This window comes from Polypterus senegalus, chromosome 3 (genome assembly GCF_016835505.1).
Source record: "Polypterus senegalus isolate Bchr_013 chromosome 3, ASM1683550v1, whole genome shotgun sequence".
Taxonomy (NCBI): Eukaryota; Metazoa; Chordata; class Cladistia; order Polypteriformes; family Polypteridae; genus Polypterus; species Polypterus senegalus.
The window spans coordinates 283,287,043-283,307,648 of NC_053156.1; the positions used below are offsets into that span (position 1 = coordinate 283,287,043).

Consider the following 20,606-nt stretch of genomic DNA (forward strand, 5'->3'; position numbering starts at 1 on the left):
GCTACCAAAAACAGTACAATTTATTTTAAACAGTTTATAACATAGCACCATATATTTTGTGAGTGCCAGCTCACATAAAAGTCACAAAAACAATTTTTTCCATTTACAAAGTATTAAAGGCATTCTTCAAATTTTGGTTTATGCAAATGAGGTATACGTATACAAGTGTTTTTCTCAATATGGCTCACATTCCCAGATCCAGTGTACATTTAATTATTATTCACAGTAAAAGACCTCAATTATCATAAAAACAGGAATGCAACTCTAAGCTGTGCATATCGGGAAGGCTGTGAAGTATTACCACAGACTGTATGCCCTACTTGTGCTTCTAAGTGCAAAGACGAGATTTACGTTGTATGAGCAGGCTGACCTAGTATTTGGCAATTTAGCTCAAGGACTGGCGAAATTTCTATTTTCATTATTATTTGACTTGATTGTATGCAATGTTATATTCTTCAAATAAAACATAAAAATGTAAAGTTAGAGTTAATGTATGATTTAGGATTGGGAAAATTCTGGCCTGTGTGGTAATATTAACCATTCGCACTCTGCAGTGCTGATTGGACGTTACCTCATTAAACAAACTCACTTCAACTGGCTCATTAGGGGCGGAGCCAAGCTGCAAGAGGTGAAGCAGGGCGCCTGTCCAATGCAGACAACACACACATTCACTCACACACACGTCCTCACTCATGCTGGGCCATGCCAAAGTCGCTAGTTAATCTAACCTGCATGTACTTTGGCATGTGGGTGAAAAATGGGCACACCTGAAAGATAAATTTACATAGGCAACTACTAGGGTATAGGGAGCTCAAAATCAGGATTCTGGATCAATGAGGCAACAACCTTAACCACTGTGCTGCTGTAATTGCCTTATTTCACTAAACATGCTTTTCTTAATCAGTGTTAATCGCACACAGTTATTACCATTATCAATATTTCCCTAACAATGAAATTTTCAGAGATAAATCAACCACATCTAATATGGTCTAGCTAGAACATAATACATTATAACTGTAGGCACTTTTTTGGACATTGATTGTTTAACAAGCGTACAGAATGAGCATGACTTGCATTCATTTGAGGTTTATAAAAGATCTGCATAACATCTGCTAATCATTTGTCACTTTTAATTCAATCGATGGTCCCAAGCCCTGAAGCCTATCCCACTTTTCACGGCCAAGGTGCCAGTCAGTCACAGGGCTCACACACAAGCACAGCAGGGCATTTCAGAGTCATCTGTTAGCTTGAGTTACACACCTTTAGAAGTGCAAATTCCATACGAACAGTTCTTAGCCCCCCTGCAAATCTAGGATTATCGACCCAGGACAAAGCGGCATTAGCTAACGTACCATCTTGCATCCCTTCAAACTATAACAAATATTAATATTACTTATTATTTGGCCGACACCTTTAACCAAGATGACTTGCTCCATCTCCCAGGGTTCTTTTCGTCTGGCTGGAATTGAAATTAATGTTTTTTTGTCTCTTCTTTGATTTGTGTTATATCACTTTGATTGTGTGCGTCAGTCCCCATTTTTGATTTTGTGTATGTATATAAGATGCATGCGTTACGTTCCAGGAGTTTTGGGGGTGGTCCCTCGGGAGGTGGAAGTGCACTCTGCTCTATAAAACCAGAGGGTCTCCCCCAGTTCCTGGCAGTTCATTTTGATGAAGTTTACTTCTTATTCTTTTTTTGATTCTGTAGTGGGACTTTGTTCACTTTGGATTGCCTTTGCTGACAATTCCTCTCTGCATTTTGTGCTCTTTAGAGCTTTACAGTATAACAGAGCACTTTGTGGAAAGAAAGAAAAAAAATAAATAAAAAAAAAATTTCCCCCTCATTACTAGCTGGTGTTTGATGGGGATAGCCCCCTCTAGTGGGCATTACTGAAAGTGACTGGGACTATTTGAGATACTGGATGCATGGCTTCTGCTTTGGTTTTTCCCAATTGGTACGGTGGGCAGGCGAAGTGACTTGGCTCAGGGTCACACCTTGTCAGGAGCAGGATTTGAAGTCCAAAGCCTAAACCACTATGCCGGTCTATATGGATGGACTAAGCAGGCACTGTGGTGTAGTGGATAAGACTTTTGGGTTCAAACCCTACTACTGACACTGTGTGACCGTGAGCAAGTCACTTCACTTGCCTGGGCTCCATTTAGAAAAATGTAATCCGTTGTAAGTTGCCTTGGATAAAGTCATCGGCCGAATAATAAGCAATAAACAGGTGACTAGTTAAAAAAAGCCAAAAAATCCTATATTAAAATGTAAATACAATACTGCACAGAAAAAAAGCTAAAGGATGCATTTTCTTTGAGAGCCAGACATTGTAAGCAAGATACGAGCTTGAAATGCACAGAAAAGATTCCTTGTTGTTATCAAACAAACAAACAAAATTAAATCCTTATCAGCTAACGTTATCAATACATTTTGCATTATTTATCTGAACTGCACTGTCATGCATCTCAAAGACACATCCTTTGTTCTCACCGGACATATTCAAAGCACATGCAGTTAAAAATAGGCTTTACAAGACTCTAAAAAACTAAAACAAAATCTGTTGTAGATAATGGAGGAACTTGTGTACCGACTACAGCAAAAGTGGTCCTAAGTGCCTCAGACCTCCCAAAACATGTCCTGTTTACCAAAAAGGACCTTCGCACAAATTAACCTATTCAGGGTTACTTGCTGTGTTATCGGACATATTTAATGTACACTGCTGTATGCGTATTCTTATTATAGTGGCTACTCTGTGCAAAAGATATAAATAAGAACCCCACTGTACTATGCACACATAATTAAGACCTTGAACAACTTCTGCGCAAATACAATCACCTCCTACTTCACCTCTCAGGTTTGTGGATATGTACAGTAGTATGTGGAGGCCATGATTCACACACACACACACACACACAAAATATCCATTCTTCTATCAGAGGCTTTGCTCCTTCCTTAGTTTGTTCCTTCCTCATCTTCCGTTGCTCTTCAGACATGTTTAGTCTAATGAATGCTTTTGGCATCATAGCTCAAAAGATAATCCCTGCTTTGCCAGAAATCAATATTCTAGTTGAACTGTCACAATTTAAAAAAAATAAATAAATAAATCTAAAATTCTCCATTTTTAATAAAATAAGAGTTCTCAGCAAGAATAATTCTGGTTCCCCGAGATTCCTGGCAAGTAGCAGTTTGAATAAGACATTCAGTGGAAAAAAACCACAAGGCCTGGTTCAGTCAGGGCTGGGAATGCTTTCTGCTGGTGTGAAATTAACATCCTGGAAAGGAAGAGAAAAACGAAAAATTGAAACGTAATACAAACTTAAAAGGGAATGTTCCCTCTCATTAAAGTTTCAAATCATAATGATATAAGACAGTTCACAAAGTCCTCATTTCAGAAGAAACTGCAGTTCTTTACCGGTTTTTGGTTCTTCTATACTGTTTTGTGCTTAGCCTGTGTATTCTCCATTTATATATTTAAAAAAAAAAAGTACAAAGAAAACACGAATTGCGGTGAACCCTTAGAGTGGGCTTATAAGTCTTTTAACAACTTCTCACAGGAACCCAGTTTCAAAAAAAATGGCATGTACACCCTAATTCCAGTTAGAGAAACAGGAGTATTGGTCTCTGAGACGGGGTTCACACACACACACACAGATTTCTCTGGGAGTAGCCCAGTTATTTAGCTATGTAAACCCATAAATGTATAACACTTAAGAATTTTGTGTACGTGGATTTTCAATCTTTTCTGACTTTGTTATAAATGACCGTGGAGGGGATGCTGATGACTGGAATTTTAGTTTTCCACTTGTCCTTTAACTGACCAGAACAATTAAGAGACGTGTAAAAATGTGTTCGTAATCCCTCCATGAAAAAAAGCAGCATTCATAATTGTCTCTGCAATAACTTGACCCGTCATCGTTCACTCTGTATTTAACAAATTTTAGACTTTCCTTTTGAGTTTTGTTTCACCACAAATAGTTCAAATAATAACACAAATGAAAATGGCATGGACAAAAATGATGGGACCCTTAACCTATTTTACTGAACAACCTTTAGAGGCCATCACTGCAAACAGGCGATTCCAGGAGCGGTCCACCATGACACATCTACACTCACCTAAAGGATTATTAGGAACGCCATACTAATACGGTGTTTGACCCACCTTCAGAACTGCCTTAATTCTACGTGGCATTGACTCAACAAGGTGCTGAAAGCATTCTTTAGAAATGTTGGCCCATATTGATAGGATAGCATCTTGCAGTTCATGGAGATTTGTGGGATGCACATCCAGGGCATGAAGCTCCCGTTCCACCACATCCCAAAGATGCTCTATTGGGTTGAGATCTGGTGACGTGGGGGCCATTTTAGTACAGTGAACTCATTGTCATGTTCAAGAAACCAATTTGAATGATTCTAGCTTTGTGACATGGTGCATTATCCTGCTGGAAGTAGCCATCAGAGGATCATGAAGGGATGGACATGGTCAGAAACAATGCTCAGGTAGCCCGTGGCATTTAAACAATGCCCAATTGGCACTAAGGGACCTAAAGTGTGCCAAGAAAACATCCCCCACACCATTACACCACCACCACCAGCCTGCACAGTGGTAACAAGGCATGATGGATCCATGTTCTCATTCTGTTTACGCCAAATTCTGACTCTACCATTTGAATGTCTCAACAGAAATCGAGACTCATCAGACCAGGCAACATTTTTCCAGTCTTCAACTGTCCAATTTTGGTGAGCTCGTGCAAATTGTAGCCTCTTTTTCCTATTTGTAGTGGAGATGAGTGGTACCCGGTGGGGTCTTCTGCTGTTGTAGCCCATCCGCCTCAAGGTTGTGCGTGTTGTGGCTTCACAAATGCTTTGCTGCATACCTCGGTTGTAACGAGTGGTTATTTCAGTCAAAGTTGCTCTTCTATCAGCTTGAATCAGTCGGCCCATTCTCCTCTGATCTCTAGCATCAACAAGGCATTTTCGCCCACAGGACTGCCGCATACTGGATGTTTTTCCCTTTTCACACCATTCTTTGTAAACCCTAGAAATGGTTGTGCGTGAAAATCCCAGTAACTGAGCAGATTGTGAAATACTCAGACCGGCCCGTCTGGCACCAACAACCATGCCACCCTCAAAATTGCTTAAATCACCTTTCTTTCCCATTCTGACATTCAGTTTGGAGTTCAGGAGATTGTCTTGACCAGGACCACACCCCTAAATGCATTGAAGCAACTGCTATGCGATTGGTTGATTAGATAATTGCATTAATGAGAAATTGAACAGGTGTTCCTAATAATCCTTTAGGTGAGTGTACATCTCTCCACAGGCAGTTTGTCCCACTCTTCCTGTGTAAAGTGCTCTAGCTGTGTCATGTTTAAGGGGGCCTTCTCCAGACTCCACGTTTCAGCTGTCCTTACAGATGTTTGATAGAATTCAAATCAGGGATCGTAGAAAGCCATTTCAGAATAGTCCAATGTTTTGTTCTTAGTCATTCTTGGGTGCTTTTAGCGGAGTGTTTTTGCTCATTGTCCTACGGGAGAATCCTTGACACGTGACTGAGAAAGAGCTTTCTGACACCAGGCAGGATGCTTTGCTCCAGAATGTCTTGATAGTCTTGAGATTGCACTGTTCCCTGCACAGACTCAAGGCACCCCATGCCAGACACAGCAAAGCAGCCCCAAAACATAACCGAGCCTCCTCCATGTTCTTAAATAATTACAGTGTTCTTTTCTTTGAAAGCTCCATTTTTTCCCTGGACATAGAGCTGATGCGACATGCCAAAAAGCTCCAGTTTTGTTTCATCTGTCCAAACAACATTCTCCCAGAAGCAACATGGGTGTCAATATGCATTTTAGCAAATTCCAGACTGGATTTGTGTGTGTGTTTCCCTTTCAGTTGTGGAGTCCTCCTAGGTCCTCTTTTGTGTCAAAACGATGGATGGTCAAATCAGACACTGATGGACTTTGACTTTGGGGCTCAGCTTGTATCTCTTTGGAAGTCGTCTACTATTCTCACTTTCTTTCTGCTCATTCTAGGGTCAGTTTTCCTCTTGCAGCCACATCCAGGGTGGTTGCCAAACTTCTTCCTAATATTTGCAATGGTTGTCACAAAAATGATAGCTGCTTGGAGAAGGTTTCCTAGCCTTTGTCTTTAACATGCTTGTCTGTGATGTTCTTTCTGCTCTCCTCACACAACTCTCTCCTTTGCTTTCTCTGATCTATGGTCATTGTGGGACAGATGATGATACCAAACTTTATTCTTTTCTACTTTTTAAATTGTCTGAATGACCGATTGCATGACTGGAGACGTGTGATATGAATTAAAGAAAAGAGCTACTTTGAAAACCAATTACTCAAATTCAATAATTTAGGATCTTTTCTTGGGGTACCAACAAATGTGCCCAGGCTATTTTACAATATTTTTGTAGCACAGGCAAATCTTTTTTCACACTTTCTTTGCTTTACTTGATAACATATTAAAAAGACATATACTGTACTGGGGACAATTGCTTTTCATATCATCACTTTTCAACTGAGCCAGAAGGGCAGCAGCAAATTTGCCCATATTGATCTTGTTGGGCTCCATTTGTGTCAACTGCTGTTTCATCCTACGGGCTTAAACAGATCTGTGTCTTTATGTGTACGTAATGCTGTTGCAAATGGTCAGAACTTTCATGACTACTCACCATTGGCTGACTGTTGGCATACTGTGTGAAACGGTCTTGAAGATACTGATTCCCAAAGCCCATAATGCGATTGACTGTATGGTTACAGATACCAGCCACCTTGGCAGTAAGGTCCAAAGTGAAAGCAAACTTGACTAGCTCTGGGATTCTTCCTTGGGCTTCCTGATTCCTGATCTCAGTCTCGACATAACGATCTGCCAACTGCTGGAAAGAGCTGTAGTCCAGGCTTTTGAAAAAAGTGCTGAGTGCGACATTCTCCTTGAGCTGTTAAAGAAAAATGGGAAACAGAAAAACAGATATATCAGAGTGCTTTAAAAAAAAATGGCACCAGTGTCTTCTTTGAAACACTTCTATTTTAAACAATGTTTGCCTAGAGCAGCATCTTCTTTCATAAAAATAACCAAACATTCTCCAGGTCCCTTACACTAGAGTAAGAACTCTATGCAGGACCTAGAGGGTGGGTTTGGGGTTGCACTGCAGGACTTTTTCAGCGACTTTCAGTCATAGGCTTCAATTCCATAACCTTAGAGAGTCCAAGGCAGTGAAAGGCCAGTCATATAGTTGGACATTCCCCAGGACACCACTCTGTGACTTGCCCTGACAAAAATCAGATTTGATTTAAGTCACAGGGATGGACTCTGTGTGAATAAGAGCAGATGACCAATGAATATGCATTGCACTTCAGGATAAACAGAATGCAGTGATGAAGAATGAGGAACACACGCGTCTTAGATCTTACAAAACAAAAGAGAAGCTCATCTGTCTGATGTCTCACGTTTTATGTACCATGACAGAATAGAAAAAAAGGGGAGGGGTTTGGGACTGAACTTTGCATACCAGTTTGCCCTTCATATATTACTGGCTCCATCAAGCACTACGCTATTGGCCCTCAGAAAAACAGAGGAGCAGGACTGTGCTGAAAAGTCGTTATGCAGCCGGTAAATTTGACACAGTCTATCTACAAGATTAGCGACTGTAGTTGGCAAGTCTGACATGCCATTTAAATATGCCTCCAGTTACTTTATAGGTAACTGTAAATGTAACCCAGCTAAATTATATCTGAATATGCACAGAAGCATGGGTATGTCATAAAATCTGATATAAATTAATGTTATGCTCAAGTAATATAATGCACTACTGAGACCGTATCTGGAGTATGCTGTGTAGTTTTGGTCGCCACACTAAAGAAAGACATAGCTGCACTCGAAGCTGTGCAGAGCAGAGAAGAGCAACCAAGGGCATCCCAGGGCATAAGGACATGACCCACTATGTCAGATTCCGAGAATTAAACCTGTTAGATCACGAGCAGAGGAGACTGCAAGGAGACCTAATCCAGATATTCAAAATTCTCAAAGGCATGGATAATGCAGATCCAGCAGAACTGTTTCAACTGAATGATGAAGGTACTGGGAAAGCTGATGACGTTGCAGATCGTTATTCCCTAGACCAGGGGCTCTTACACCGAGGTTTTGTGGACCTCTAAAGGGTCCATGGATGGGTTTCAGGGATCCGTGAGGGTCAGATAAAAACTAACATTTATATTCACCATACAACCTGGTACTGCTGATTTAGAGTAGATGTAGTAGTAATGGTAGCAGAAAACATAGTAGTAGTAAATCTGTTTTTAACTGCCACTAGAAGATTGTATTTCATAATTATATTGAATGGCCATTATACTTTGCATAAAAAAAGGAGTTACTTTAAAGTTTGATAATACTTTGTATATGTCATACAGTATATGGATGAGAATCAAATCTTGATAAAGCACATTATATTCATTGCATTCAAAGTTGTGTTTATATGAATATTTCTGGTGAAGGGGGTCCATAGCTTTCATCAGATTCTTAAATGGGCCTGCGACACAAAAAGAATCACTGCCCTAGACGCCTAATCTGAAACTTTCAAAACCGGCTTAATTCAATTTGATGTTATGGAGCCCGGCAGTGAGGCGTAAGCCCTCAACCAATCCAGAATGGGATAATATTCTATCTAGGGGGCAAGCCAAGCACAGGTACACGAAGGACTGAGCTAACACACCTAAAGCCCACCTAAACTACATCTGCAGATTTCCATGTGGTGATTTTAAATTCTGTATTACATTAAATAATTATACTTGCAAATCTCTTTACTTCAGTACACTTTAATATTTTTCTTCTGTTCTAGTTATCTAATGCAGTTTCAATGAAGTGTCTCATTAAGTCCCCCCAACAGCAGGAACAATTTTCCTAATGTATAGTTGTTCTCTTTGTTTCCACCGACTCTCCACTCACAAACCGGCCATGTGACAGCTCCTCTCAACTATCAGCTGCGGATTGGTTCAAGTGCGAAAAACATCTATAAATAGCGCTGTTATCTCCAAGTCACGATGGTAAAGCAGGTTTAACAGCTTTTACTTGAAACCAGATAAAACGCCTACACACAGAGAGCAGATAACTGCAGCCGCATGCTGTCCCTCCTTCCAGCCTCGATGTGCTCGTTAACAGAATGGAGACATACGTACCTTGTTATCAATTCGATCTCCTTCTCTTTGCAGCAGCAATACAATCTGGTCAATCAGAAAGGCGTCTGCAATAATTAAAATTTAATATTAAAATTCCTGAAATTAATCAACGCGTTTTAAATGCATAGATGTTGTTTTATTATTATTTCGTATGGGCTAATGTTTCTTTGCATTAAGAATGACCTTATCACAGTTTTAAACTCACGAGATTTTTTTTTTGCTTGCAGGTCTTTAAAATCCTTTTGGCGAAACAAGCATCCATCTCGGATTTCTTTTCAAATGAAGTTCGGAAACTAACTTCCGATGTTAGGTTGCAAGCGCACAAACAATGTCAGCTTTCCGATAGGCTACACAACAAAACAGTTAAAAGATGCGGAGGCAGAACACGTCCACCACAAATAGAGTATATAGAGCCCATCAAATAATTCGTGCATCCCAGAAACCCTACCATGTGCGCACGCGAACTGCAGTCAGGGAAATGATTGACGCGAGAGAAAGAAAAGGGGGTGGTACCCTGAATGGAGGAGCGGGAAATGGGGGCGGGGATTTCTGAATGGTTCGCGGAACGACGGGAATGTGTGGTATAGAAGGGTGAGGTACGAGTGCGGTAGTAGGGAGGATTACGTTTAAAAATCGGAAGTTTTTTTTTTTTTTTGTATTTTAGTGCATCCACCGGGGTCCAACAATCAGAGGTTTATATGTAATTTTAAATAATTCCAGTTCAGTGTTCTTCGTTGTTGTTTTACATTCGTGTATTCTTCTTATAATGTTAACATTAAACTTTTCTGCAATTACCTCTTTGCCCTTTTACATCTTCCTTCCGTATCTATTACAGGGAGGTCGCTACAGTAGTGTTCTTCCTGTCTGATGCTCGATTTTGAATAAAATCTCCATTTGAGCATGAGCTGGATTATGTTTAGATAATAAATTGATTTTTCTAGAGCATTTTAAAATGATGTTGGGTTGTCTTGTATATTCTGCCTTATTAAAATCCTTAATGCCTTGGCTAATCCGCTCTGGTATGTATACAACTCATTACCTAGCCATGCACTGGCAAAACACCTGGCATACCGGAATACACATTCATTACAACTGGTTTAAAACTTACCGGAATGGGCTGGTTTTCCGTCAGCCTCGACATCGTTGGCTATAAAGCTTTCAGCTTCAAACACATCGTCTGCCTGAACATTAATCGATTCCCGAGCTTTGACAATTCTCACCATCTCCTCCGATAGCTTCTCGTAGTAAGACTCTCCTGGTAGCACATTCCGAACTAAAGAGAGTGAAACCAGAAATTAAATTTATATCTCACTTAACATTTGACCTATAGTTTTTATTAATTAAAAAAAGAAAGTGTGATATTCAGATTCACACTTAAACTAGCAAGCTGTTATTCAACTTCATAAGTCAGATTTCTTTCTGTGCTTTTTCCCTGATGTGCACTTGTTTGAGCTTCTTCTCGTCAGTTAAGGCCAAACATTTCAGTGTGTAGTGCAGTGACTTCAGCCGTTTTTCCACTTGTTCCGTTGGTTGGCAAGTAGCCGACCACAAAATAAGGTTTTCAATTCTGCTAATTTTTTACCCTGAGCAGCACTTGTCCTTTACCAGTTTTATTTTGTGTTTGTACTCACTGTGTGAATATATTAGGAACACCTGTACACCTGCTTATCCATGAAATTAGAGATTCAGCCAATAATGTGGTAGCAGTGCAGTGAATAAAAGCATGCAGATACAGGTCAGGAGCTTCAGTTAATGTGCACATCAAAACACCAGAATGGTGAAAAAAAAAGTGACCTCAGTGATGAAAAGTTACTCTTCTCTGTCCGCTCTTTTAGAATATCACTGAAGAGCGAGCAGTCAGGAAATGAGACATTTTAAATGAGAAGGATCCAAATCAGGGAAGGGCTACATAATAGGTATAAACAAATCTGAGCTCGATTAGAGTCTGTTTTGGAAAAAAAAAAACTGTGTGTTCACTCATCCACACTACAATGCTGAGGCTTCATTTTCAGAGCTATACATTTCTGTGGAGAGCGTTTTTAGAAGTCTCCATTTCTGGGGGTTGAAAACTCTGGGTTTGTGCGGTCAAATGATGAAAATAAAGAATAGTGTTTGCATTTTTAAATGAAAACCTAATAGTGTGAATGGGGCCTGAGCCACCACTATGGGCTGCTTGCCTTCTGCCTGCTATATTATTAAAATGGCATCAAATCCAAATATCATTAGACATATATAGTATTCTAAATTTGCATAGAAAGAAGAAAAAAAAAAAAAGGGGGTCTTACCTGGCGGTTTGACAGGTGTGCCGCGCAAAGCAAGGAAGGATGGCCTTTTAATAGGCTTGGCCTTGTTTTCATCATGCTTTTTATCCTTAACCTGAGCATTGTTCCCATCCTGTCTCTTATCCTTAAAGGAAAATGTCTTTTTGAGGCTTCTCTTTCTTTCAGGCTTTGCCACTTGAGGTTTCAAGGGCTGGTAATATTCTTCAGAGAGCTGCCGTGAAACGGGGAGGCAGCCAGATGGAGCCTGTGGAGTGTTCAGGGGAGCAGAGACGGGCTTTTCTTCCAATTCCGATTCCTTCTCATCACCCCCCTTCCTCCAGAATAAGCTAATGAAGTTCTTAAAAAGGGATGATGTTTTTTTGCCCTTTTTTATGGATTTTCTTTGCATTCGTTCAAACTCTGCCGAATTCTCCGCTTTGGTCTCCGCCTCAGCAGTGCTGACAGAGTGCACAGAATCGGTGGACATGTGGTGTTTCTCCTCAAGCACAGGTCTCAGGTGCTCAGTGGTGTCACTGACTGATCTCTTCACCGTTTTCTTTCCAACGGTTTCATTCTTAGACCTTCCTCTGCCCAGTGACCTCACAGTTTCTCGAGTGCCTTCGTTCATGCTTAGGCTGCGTTTGACGTACACTTCCAGTACTTTCTGGGCATCTTTTCGAGCAATTGAGAGCAACTGGGGTTCCACAGGAGTGGTCGCCATTGTGGTGTGTGTTTTAGGCCTAAAGAGAGAATACAAATTTTAATATTCCAGTTAAAAAAAGAGCCCCTTTGTTATTTAGAACATTATACAGGAGAAAGTAGGGTGAAATGACACCTTTTATTGGCAAACTAAATAGATTACAAAAAAAAAAAAAAGTCACCCTACTTTCTCCCGACACGGTGCAACACTCTACTGCTATTGATATACCAGACACCACATGGAACTGAAAACCCGATGGAAGAAACTAGCCCACGTGGACAGCGATGTCTTCTTCTTGACCAAATGCAAAAAAGGAAAACCTCATTCCTAAAGGCCTCTTGATACAAAATCCAACCATACCCACTTAAAACAGCTGATTTGCAGACCAGCTATGCATCAGAAGCTCAGAGAGGCTATGAAACCCATCCATCCAACCCACTATATCCTAACTACAGGGTCATGGGGTCTGCTGGAGCCAATCCCAGCCAACACAAGGCATAAGGAAGGTAGAAATCCCAGGCAGGGTGCCAGCCCAACGCAGGGCACACACACACCAAGCACAATTTAGGCTCGCCAATGCACCTAACCTGCATGTCTTTGGACTGTGGGAGGAAACCCACACAGACACGGGGAGAACATGCAGACTCCACGCAGGGAGGACCCGGGAAGCAAACCCGGGTCTCCTTACTGCAAGGCAGCGGCGCTACCACTGCGCCACCATGCTGCCCCATATTCAAACAACAATAACAAAACAACATTGACACAGAAACTACCTATATTTTTAATAGTCTCAAAACCAACTGGATTAATAATCATTAAGAGGTTATCAAGCTTATTCCCAAAAAACAGACATATTGCAGCTCACCTACTTTATCTCACCTGGGGCTATGGACTTCCATTTTCGTCTATTGTGGTGATCACTCTAAGTCTTTCTCCCTAATAAAACTAATTCTCCATTGGAGAACACCAGTGTTGATTATATCCCTAATCTGAAATACCTGGGAAAAAGAAGCACTTTGGAGTTTGGAGTATTTGCATATACATAATGATACATCTTGGAGGCAAGCGTGATCGAGAAGGCAAATGCAGGCAAATCAGCTAAATGATGACTAACACATATAATAATTCAGATCACTGGAGCGGTTATTAGAATGTGCATTGACACAAGTGACAAGTGTATTAAACCACAAAAATCGATGAATGGGATATACAAACTCTACTGCAGTACTCTTTTAGGGGGACTAATGCTGCATATTTGCACTTTCTGGCTATTCATCAGTTTATCACTTCTCAGGAAACTGTCCGACAGGTCAGGAATATCTCAGCCAGCCTTCACTCCATCATGCCCATTGTACTGGAAGCCATTAACAGACTAACAGGGCTCTACATTCAGTTTTAGTATGGTGTACATAATAGCATATATAACCGTTTTCAGTCTTCCTAACTTAACTGGAGTACTTTACCACACTCGTATTACAGTAAAGGCATCTAGCAAGAATGAAGCTGCTTTTGTTAACCGTAAGCTGTGACATTTCATTAATGCACAAGTCATCTGCGATGTCACTATGAATTTTGAGGTACGTTCACATTACATACACATTTACAAGCCAATAGTCTCTCTATACTGTATATAAAATCCAATGTCTGTCTATGTGTCTTTCCGCTTTTCACGAGTGAACTACTTAATGGATTTAGATTGGGTTTTTTTTCCCTATGATTTGTTTGAACATTAAGGTTGATTTTGTGACTTCCGTCATCATAGTTCGCTTCTGGTACCGATTTATTTGCGCAAATCTGAGAGAGACACAGTGGACCGAGGCTTTGCGAGGACACACCAGCTTCAGGTCGTGTACCTTACATCCACTTCGCTAGTGAACGAGAGAACTACTTAACGGATTTAGGTCGGGCTTTTTTCTACTTTTTTCAAATCGCACTAAGAATCACAGTTTGCTTGCAGGAGCGATATATTCACGCTAATCCAAGACAGAGGCTGTGGGACGAGGGGAGAGGGGAGTCGGGAAGGGCCCTCCTCACTGTCCCGTTTCACTTCTATGCAGGTGAAGGCATGGGGGACGGCTAGCGATTTATAAAAGTAAAAAGCTGTCTACAATATCTAACAGTTTGCCTAATGAGCGATTTCATTTCATATTCAGAGATAATAAAGTTCATCTTCAAAATTGACCACAATGTGTCGAGTAGGCAGAAATGTTGGAAAAACGGACTTGAACTATTCACGTAAAATGAAAGACAAAGCAACCAAACTGTGAAAGTTCTTTTGTCAGACGCTTTCACCAAAAGGAACAATAAATATGGATAGCAGTCTGAAATATTCCAGATATTAACTTACAAAAAAATAAAAAACATTCTCCACATTTAAGTTGCAAACTAGTAAAACACAGAGGCATATAGTCCTAAAATAAAATGCAAATAGAATTTGGATTTCCTTATCTAAAATTGTTTGAAATTCCAGATCATAATCTTTTGATTTAACACCAAGATTAAAGGTTCTAGCCCCAGTAGTCCGTACGTAATTGTGTGCCAGATGGACAGACATTTTATACTGGAGGACTGTTCGTCTATTTATTAACTCAATTATTTTTGTAGTTATAATATTTTCAGAAATACTTTAACACACCAACCCACAAGGTGCTCTCTTTTTAAATCTAAAATAAAGAGAAGTTGCAATGAAAGGATTGCAAGAGATTCTGTGTATCCTTGCTGGACAGCAAGAAAAACTAAATAAAAAAAAAAAAGGTGCCAGAGTGGTTCATCATAGTGAAGAACCATTTATTGTTTCTAAAAGACCCGTCCACAGGAGGTCCAGAAGGAGCCTCGATTTATTTAGATCCATAACAGGCTCCATATAGCAAATACTTATGAAAAGATGGTGACAGATTTTTGAAATACCAATAGGCCAGATTTTTTAAAAAGGACTTTCACTGCATACAAGCTACGTTGAGGTTTTCTTAATCTGTTAGTGTCCTGCTAAGCAGCCTGCTACACTAAAGATTTCAGTTCTGGCAAGCCGCCCACACTAAAACCCACATTAGGATGTTTTTCAAAAGAACAAAAAACCAAAAGCACATGCAAAGAACCCTTCCCAGAATGAAATGAGGTTTTCTTCAAGCAGTGGTTCTACAAGAAACCACACACAGCCCAGTAAAGATCCTTAAAATGCTATTAAATAACACATTTTTAAGAGTGTACATTACCAGCACTTAATATAATAATTTATTAAATGTACTTTACAGCCCTGTGATATTCTATGCAAAAATAACAATTACCACACACGCGTCATATGTCATTGTTTGGATCCTAGGAGTCTTCAAAATGCACTTAAAACAAAAGAGTAAATCACTAAAACAACTAAACACACGCCTCTGGAACGGCAGATCAAAGTGCTTCCAGTAGTCAATCTCGTGTCATTGCGTTTACAGGAAAATGGCAAGGTTTGTATGCAGGGGCGATGGCGTCATGGTGGCACAGTAATTAGCGCTGCTGCTCTTCAGATCCAATGTTATAGGGCTGAGGTTTGTGTCCGGCCATCACCAGTACATTCTTAAAAATAAGTGTCCTAAAGTAGTTTATGGCAGTGCCATATAGGCAAACAATGTTTGGTTCCCAAATGGATCATCCACATAAAGGTTCCAGAAAGAACCTTTACTTTATTTGGATTCGCAGCATATTCCATAAATTACTACGAATGGAAAGACAACAACAGATTTGTTAAATGCCAGTGTGCTTATGATTTTAAAAGGACTCTCGCTACATACAATAATATAGTAAACCTGAACTGAGCCTGTGTTATCTGCCCGGATCCTGCTAGGTGGCCAACTATATCTGTTTTGTCCATGTCCAAACAGCCATCTTCATGTGCAAAGTATACCTTTATAGAGTGAAATGTTTAACGGTTAAGTAAGGCTTCGCGGAGGAACCGCACAACCCAGTAAAGCGCCATTACACAACCTGGATTTTTAAGAGCAGGCACTCATTTGAAGAAAAGTGCCAGAGTGGTTTATCAGAGCGATCGATGCTTTAGGTGAACCATTTTTGGTTGCAAAAAAAAAAACAAAAAAAAACTCATCCACAGGAAGTTTCGGAAAGAACCTTCATTAAGCTCTGTAACGGGTTCCATAGATTAAACATCCGTGAACAGATTCAAGGTGACTTGTGAAATCCCCATGGGTTACGTACTTTAAAACGACTCCTGGCTTCATAAATAACAAATGCCAAGTTCAGGTTTCCTTAACCTGTTAGTTTCCAGCTAACATATTTTAAAGATTTTTTTTTTCCCTATTAGGAAGTTTTATGCACGATGAACAAACTTCATGAACTTGTCACAGAATGAAATGGTTCTTTGTCAAGCAATATAACCACCAACCCCGTAAAAGAACCATGAAATGTCATTAAAGAGCTATTGGTGCTTGCAAACTTTCCTTCTATTTTATTGGAGTCCTTATACACTACGTGACTGTTAATTTAAACTGGATTTATAGCGGACTTAATTCCGACATGTGCCGTTTCAAACTCCGAAGCCCAAAGAAAATAAAACTGTGTAGAGCGTTGCAAAATGCAATTGTGTTCGAGACGAGTTTGTGTTTCCTTCCAAAATATCTATTTTTAATACACGCCGCAAGTTCAGAAACCGAAAAGCGAAGATCAATGCATTTATTTTTATTCGCAATTTATACATGCATATAAATATGTACCGACAGTTAATGTCACCTCATACCACTAATTATACTTTCGTATAATTCATGTACGTGTGAGAATGTGAGAAAAGAAGAAAACGTAAAAAACAACACGTTGTCAAAAAAAGCAATAATTACCGAATCTCCATACATAGACTTTGAGCCTTCACGTTATTCGTTTATTCAGCCTTCTGGTTTTGATGAAGTATATAGAGGGTCAACTTACTTTAATACAATTTAAAGAGACAATAGATCACATAATTATTAAAAAGAACGGTAGTAACAGCCCGAACACTTCCTCTGCAAACCGAAACACAGAAGTCTAAAACAGGATCTAAGTGCTTTTCTTTTATTTTATCTGACATCCTTAAATGTCGAATTGCCCCTTCCGTATGTAATCAGCCCTGTGACAGTACAAGGGTTGAGTTGTCAATGGAGTATCGCCGCGACAACAGGAGGCTGCCGTGCGAACTTAAAAGTTTTCTTGTTTGCGTGGACAAGAAGCTAAAAATCAGCAGAGGCGTTTCTATTCAGATTTAGTGAAAATTTAAGCAAAAATGACACCTTTTATTGGCTAACTAACAATATTACAATATGCAAGCTTTCGAGGCAAATAATCCCATACCACCACCACCTCCATTGGCCATTTTGCCAGCCCATATTATTCTGTACATTCACTTCCTCAAATGAATCTGGGCCTGAGTTGCCTCGAAAGCTTGCATATTGTATAATATTTTTAGTTAGCCAATAAAAGGTGTCATTTTGCTTGACTTTTCAATACATTCATAATTGCTAAACACGGTACAACACCCTATTATTTAGAGAACTCTAAAATCGGAGGGTCCTCGTTTCCACTGATCACTCCGTGTACATAAAAAACTATTCGTTGTTTTCTTGTGGGGCGGCGATTGTTTGCGACCAGTCTAAAATTTTTTGAGGAGAATGGGTTTACATCCCGGCCTGGTTATGCATATTTAAAGTATGTGCGTTCCTTTCGGGTCCCCCCTCCCCCCAACCCCACCTTATATGCAATTAGCTATTCACAATTGGCCCGGTCTGAAAGTGAGAGTTTGCCGAGCGATGGACTTGTACCATTTCGAATGACTGAAACAGATGTTGCCCTGACGCTAAATTGGCGTATGTGCTTTTGAAAATGGATAGTTGGATTACACTATTTAGGTACAGATGTTCCGATTTACAGTATTAATAAATGTAATTTGATGACATCATCAGCATAGTTATAAAAGGTACGCAACTGAACCGTTAAGTAGACACATCGTAATGTGATCGAGAGTATAGACACACTTTACCTTTACTTATTAGGCTGACGACTTTTTCCAAGGCGACTAACAACTTGTGGGTTATTATTTGTGAACTTGAATTTTTTCTCCCAAAACGAAGTACAGGCTGGTGAAGTGACTTGCACGGGGTCACACAGTGTCAGTAGCGAGAAGTTCAACTCCCTAACCTCTAATCCACACTGAGGAGCATTCTTAGCATTCTCCACATAATGCATTCATACTTGTGGGAAGATAAATATACTGTAACTACGTCAAGGTTAGAACCAGTTTGACCGATTTTACAGAATTACAATGAGAAATTGCTTTTAAAACCACATTGTTTGCAAGTTAAACTCTTAAAGAGCTAAACTACGTGAAATAAATGCTCATTTTATAAATAGAACCTTTCAGATCGACTGTCATCTCAAAACATTTCAATAGTAAATTAAGAACACTGTAGAAACAAAAGAGGAGAATGTAAGGTATATCAAAAATATATAAGACAAGAAAAATTACCCAAAAATTACATAAGCAAATGGGAAGTGATCTCTTGCAATCGGCAAGTGCTGCATAGAACATGTACATAATTTCACCTTATTAATATTTTGCATTGAAATATAATATTTTCAGATCTGCATACTATTGCAAATAAAAGGGAATGTTAATGAACTAGACTTCTGCATGCAGCGCAGTCCGAACCGACATTCCAAAAAATCCGGAAGTCCTGGACATTTCTACTCGCTTCCCTTTCTTAGCACTTAAAGACTTGTTATTTTTTTCTTCTTAAGACTTTCTACGTAATGAACAAATAACTTGCCGTCCTTCGATTTTCAAGTACAACTTACTCAGCGCATGATAATGCTGTAGAACTACGAGAAGGATTTCTGCATTTAAAGAAGCGAGTCTCCTCGAGGGGAAGTGTTACATTTAACGTCAAAGGAATCGAAATCGGGCGTAGAAAATAAAATATTCTTGTTATACAGAGATGAGATGACACGTCGCCATACCCAGTGCCGCAGTGATAGCTGCTTAACTTAATCCGGTCACATTACCTGCAAATCCCAACGTCTGCTGTTTACCTCACCGCTTCAGCTCGACCGAATGAAGACACTCTTAGCTTTCCTTGGTTTCATGTTCAAACACAGCATGAGATAACGTTTGTTTCCAAAGAACCAATTAGAGGCCTGGCTTCGGCGGCCAATCCACGCCGAGTGACGTAAGCCGGACTTGTTTACAGGTGGTGCTTTACAGGTAGGCTAAGGGGAAATCCTGCACGAGAGCGAGTCATTTGTTTTCCAGAAAAGGAAATTTATCTCTTGATCAGCTGATATGGGCGGCAAATTGTGCAAGGAGTCGGCATTTGAATTTGACTGAAAAGCGAGAAATCGTGATAGTAGGCCAATTGAAGGGCTTTGACCAGTTCTCGAGTATGATTTTAAATTAATCACATTTTATTGATTTCATTTATACTTTACTTAAATTCCGACTGAAATGTCCACAAAGATATACTCGACGACGAGCGTCTTTTCCACCATGTTTAAATACCTACTATATTATCTACAATACCCCAAATGTGCTTCTTGCCTGCGTGTTCATTAAATACTAATCAAAGGGTAGCTATCTTATTCCAAAAATAGATAGATAGATATTACATTTATTGATAAAAATGAGAGCTTCATTTTTACAGTAATGGTAGAAGAGGTAGTAGTAGCCACACTTGAGTGCCACTCTTGAAAATAATGGTTCTTTAATGGTACTGTATGCTTCTTTACTGGGTTGTGTGGTTCCTTATAAAACTATTGCTTGACCAAGCATTTATTCTGGGAAAGGATCATTGCATATGAAGTTGGGGTTTTTGTTCAGAAAGCGGACCACACTTGCTTGTTTCACAATAATTTAGATTAGGTATATAAGTAGGTTTCACATTTCTGTTATCATTGTAGCCCTAAAATAGTGACTTAATATCAGAGACCTATTTTATTGACCTTAAGGTTAGTGTTTGGGCGAGGGGAAGGCCGTCTCAAGTGGTGTTCGCTTTCTGAACAAGACCTGAAGTTGGTTCTTTGTACTTTGAAAAACTTTCTAAAATGTAGAAAAATGAAAAACAAACTAACACATTTTAAAAAGACCTATGCAGCAAGAGTCGTTTTAAAATCACAACTCTTTGGTAATTCACAAATCTGTTATAGTCTGTTCATGGATAAAGCCAGTTTTGGGAACCAATAATGCCATTTCTCCAAAGGACCACTCTGGCACCTTTATTTTGAAAAGTGTGCATTATTGTCCATGATACTGATAGATAAGTGGGTTGTACAATGAATGGATGGAATGAACATAAGATGGGAGCCAACACAGTATACAGTAGTATCCTATCTTAGACATGACTGGTGTTGTCTTTAGGCTGGAAGTAGAAAATGACTTTTTATTTTCCATAATAAGGCACATCATATCTATCTATCTATCTATCTATCTATCTATCTATCTATCTATCTAT

General features: G+C 39.6%; 1 protein-coding gene across 2 annotated transcripts; it reads right to left on the reverse strand.

Moving 5' to 3' along the window:
• Window positions 1-2: 2 nt before the first annotated feature.
• On the reverse strand, window positions 3-19,268 carry LOC120526252. Of its 2 annotated transcripts, none has more exons than XM_039749332.1 (6): window positions 19,165-19,268; window positions 11,466-12,181; window positions 10,289-10,453; window positions 9,181-9,245; window positions 6,681-6,944; window positions 3-3,273 (listed from the first exon to the last, which is right to left on the reverse strand). In XM_039749332.1, exons 2-6 carry the CDS (start codon window positions 12,160-12,162, stop codon window positions 3,229-3,231), a joined length of 1,236 nt encoding a protein of 411 aa, XP_039605266.1. In that variant the 5' UTR covers window positions 12,163-12,181; window positions 19,165-19,268; the 3' UTR covers window positions 3-3,228. The 2 variants fall into 2 exon arrangements, with proteins under 2 accessions (XP_039605266.1, XP_039605265.1); XM_039749331.1 differs by lacking the exon at window positions 19,165-19,268 and adding an exon at window positions 16,971-17,120.
• Between the last annotated feature and the right edge of the window lie 1,338 nt (window positions 19,269-20,606).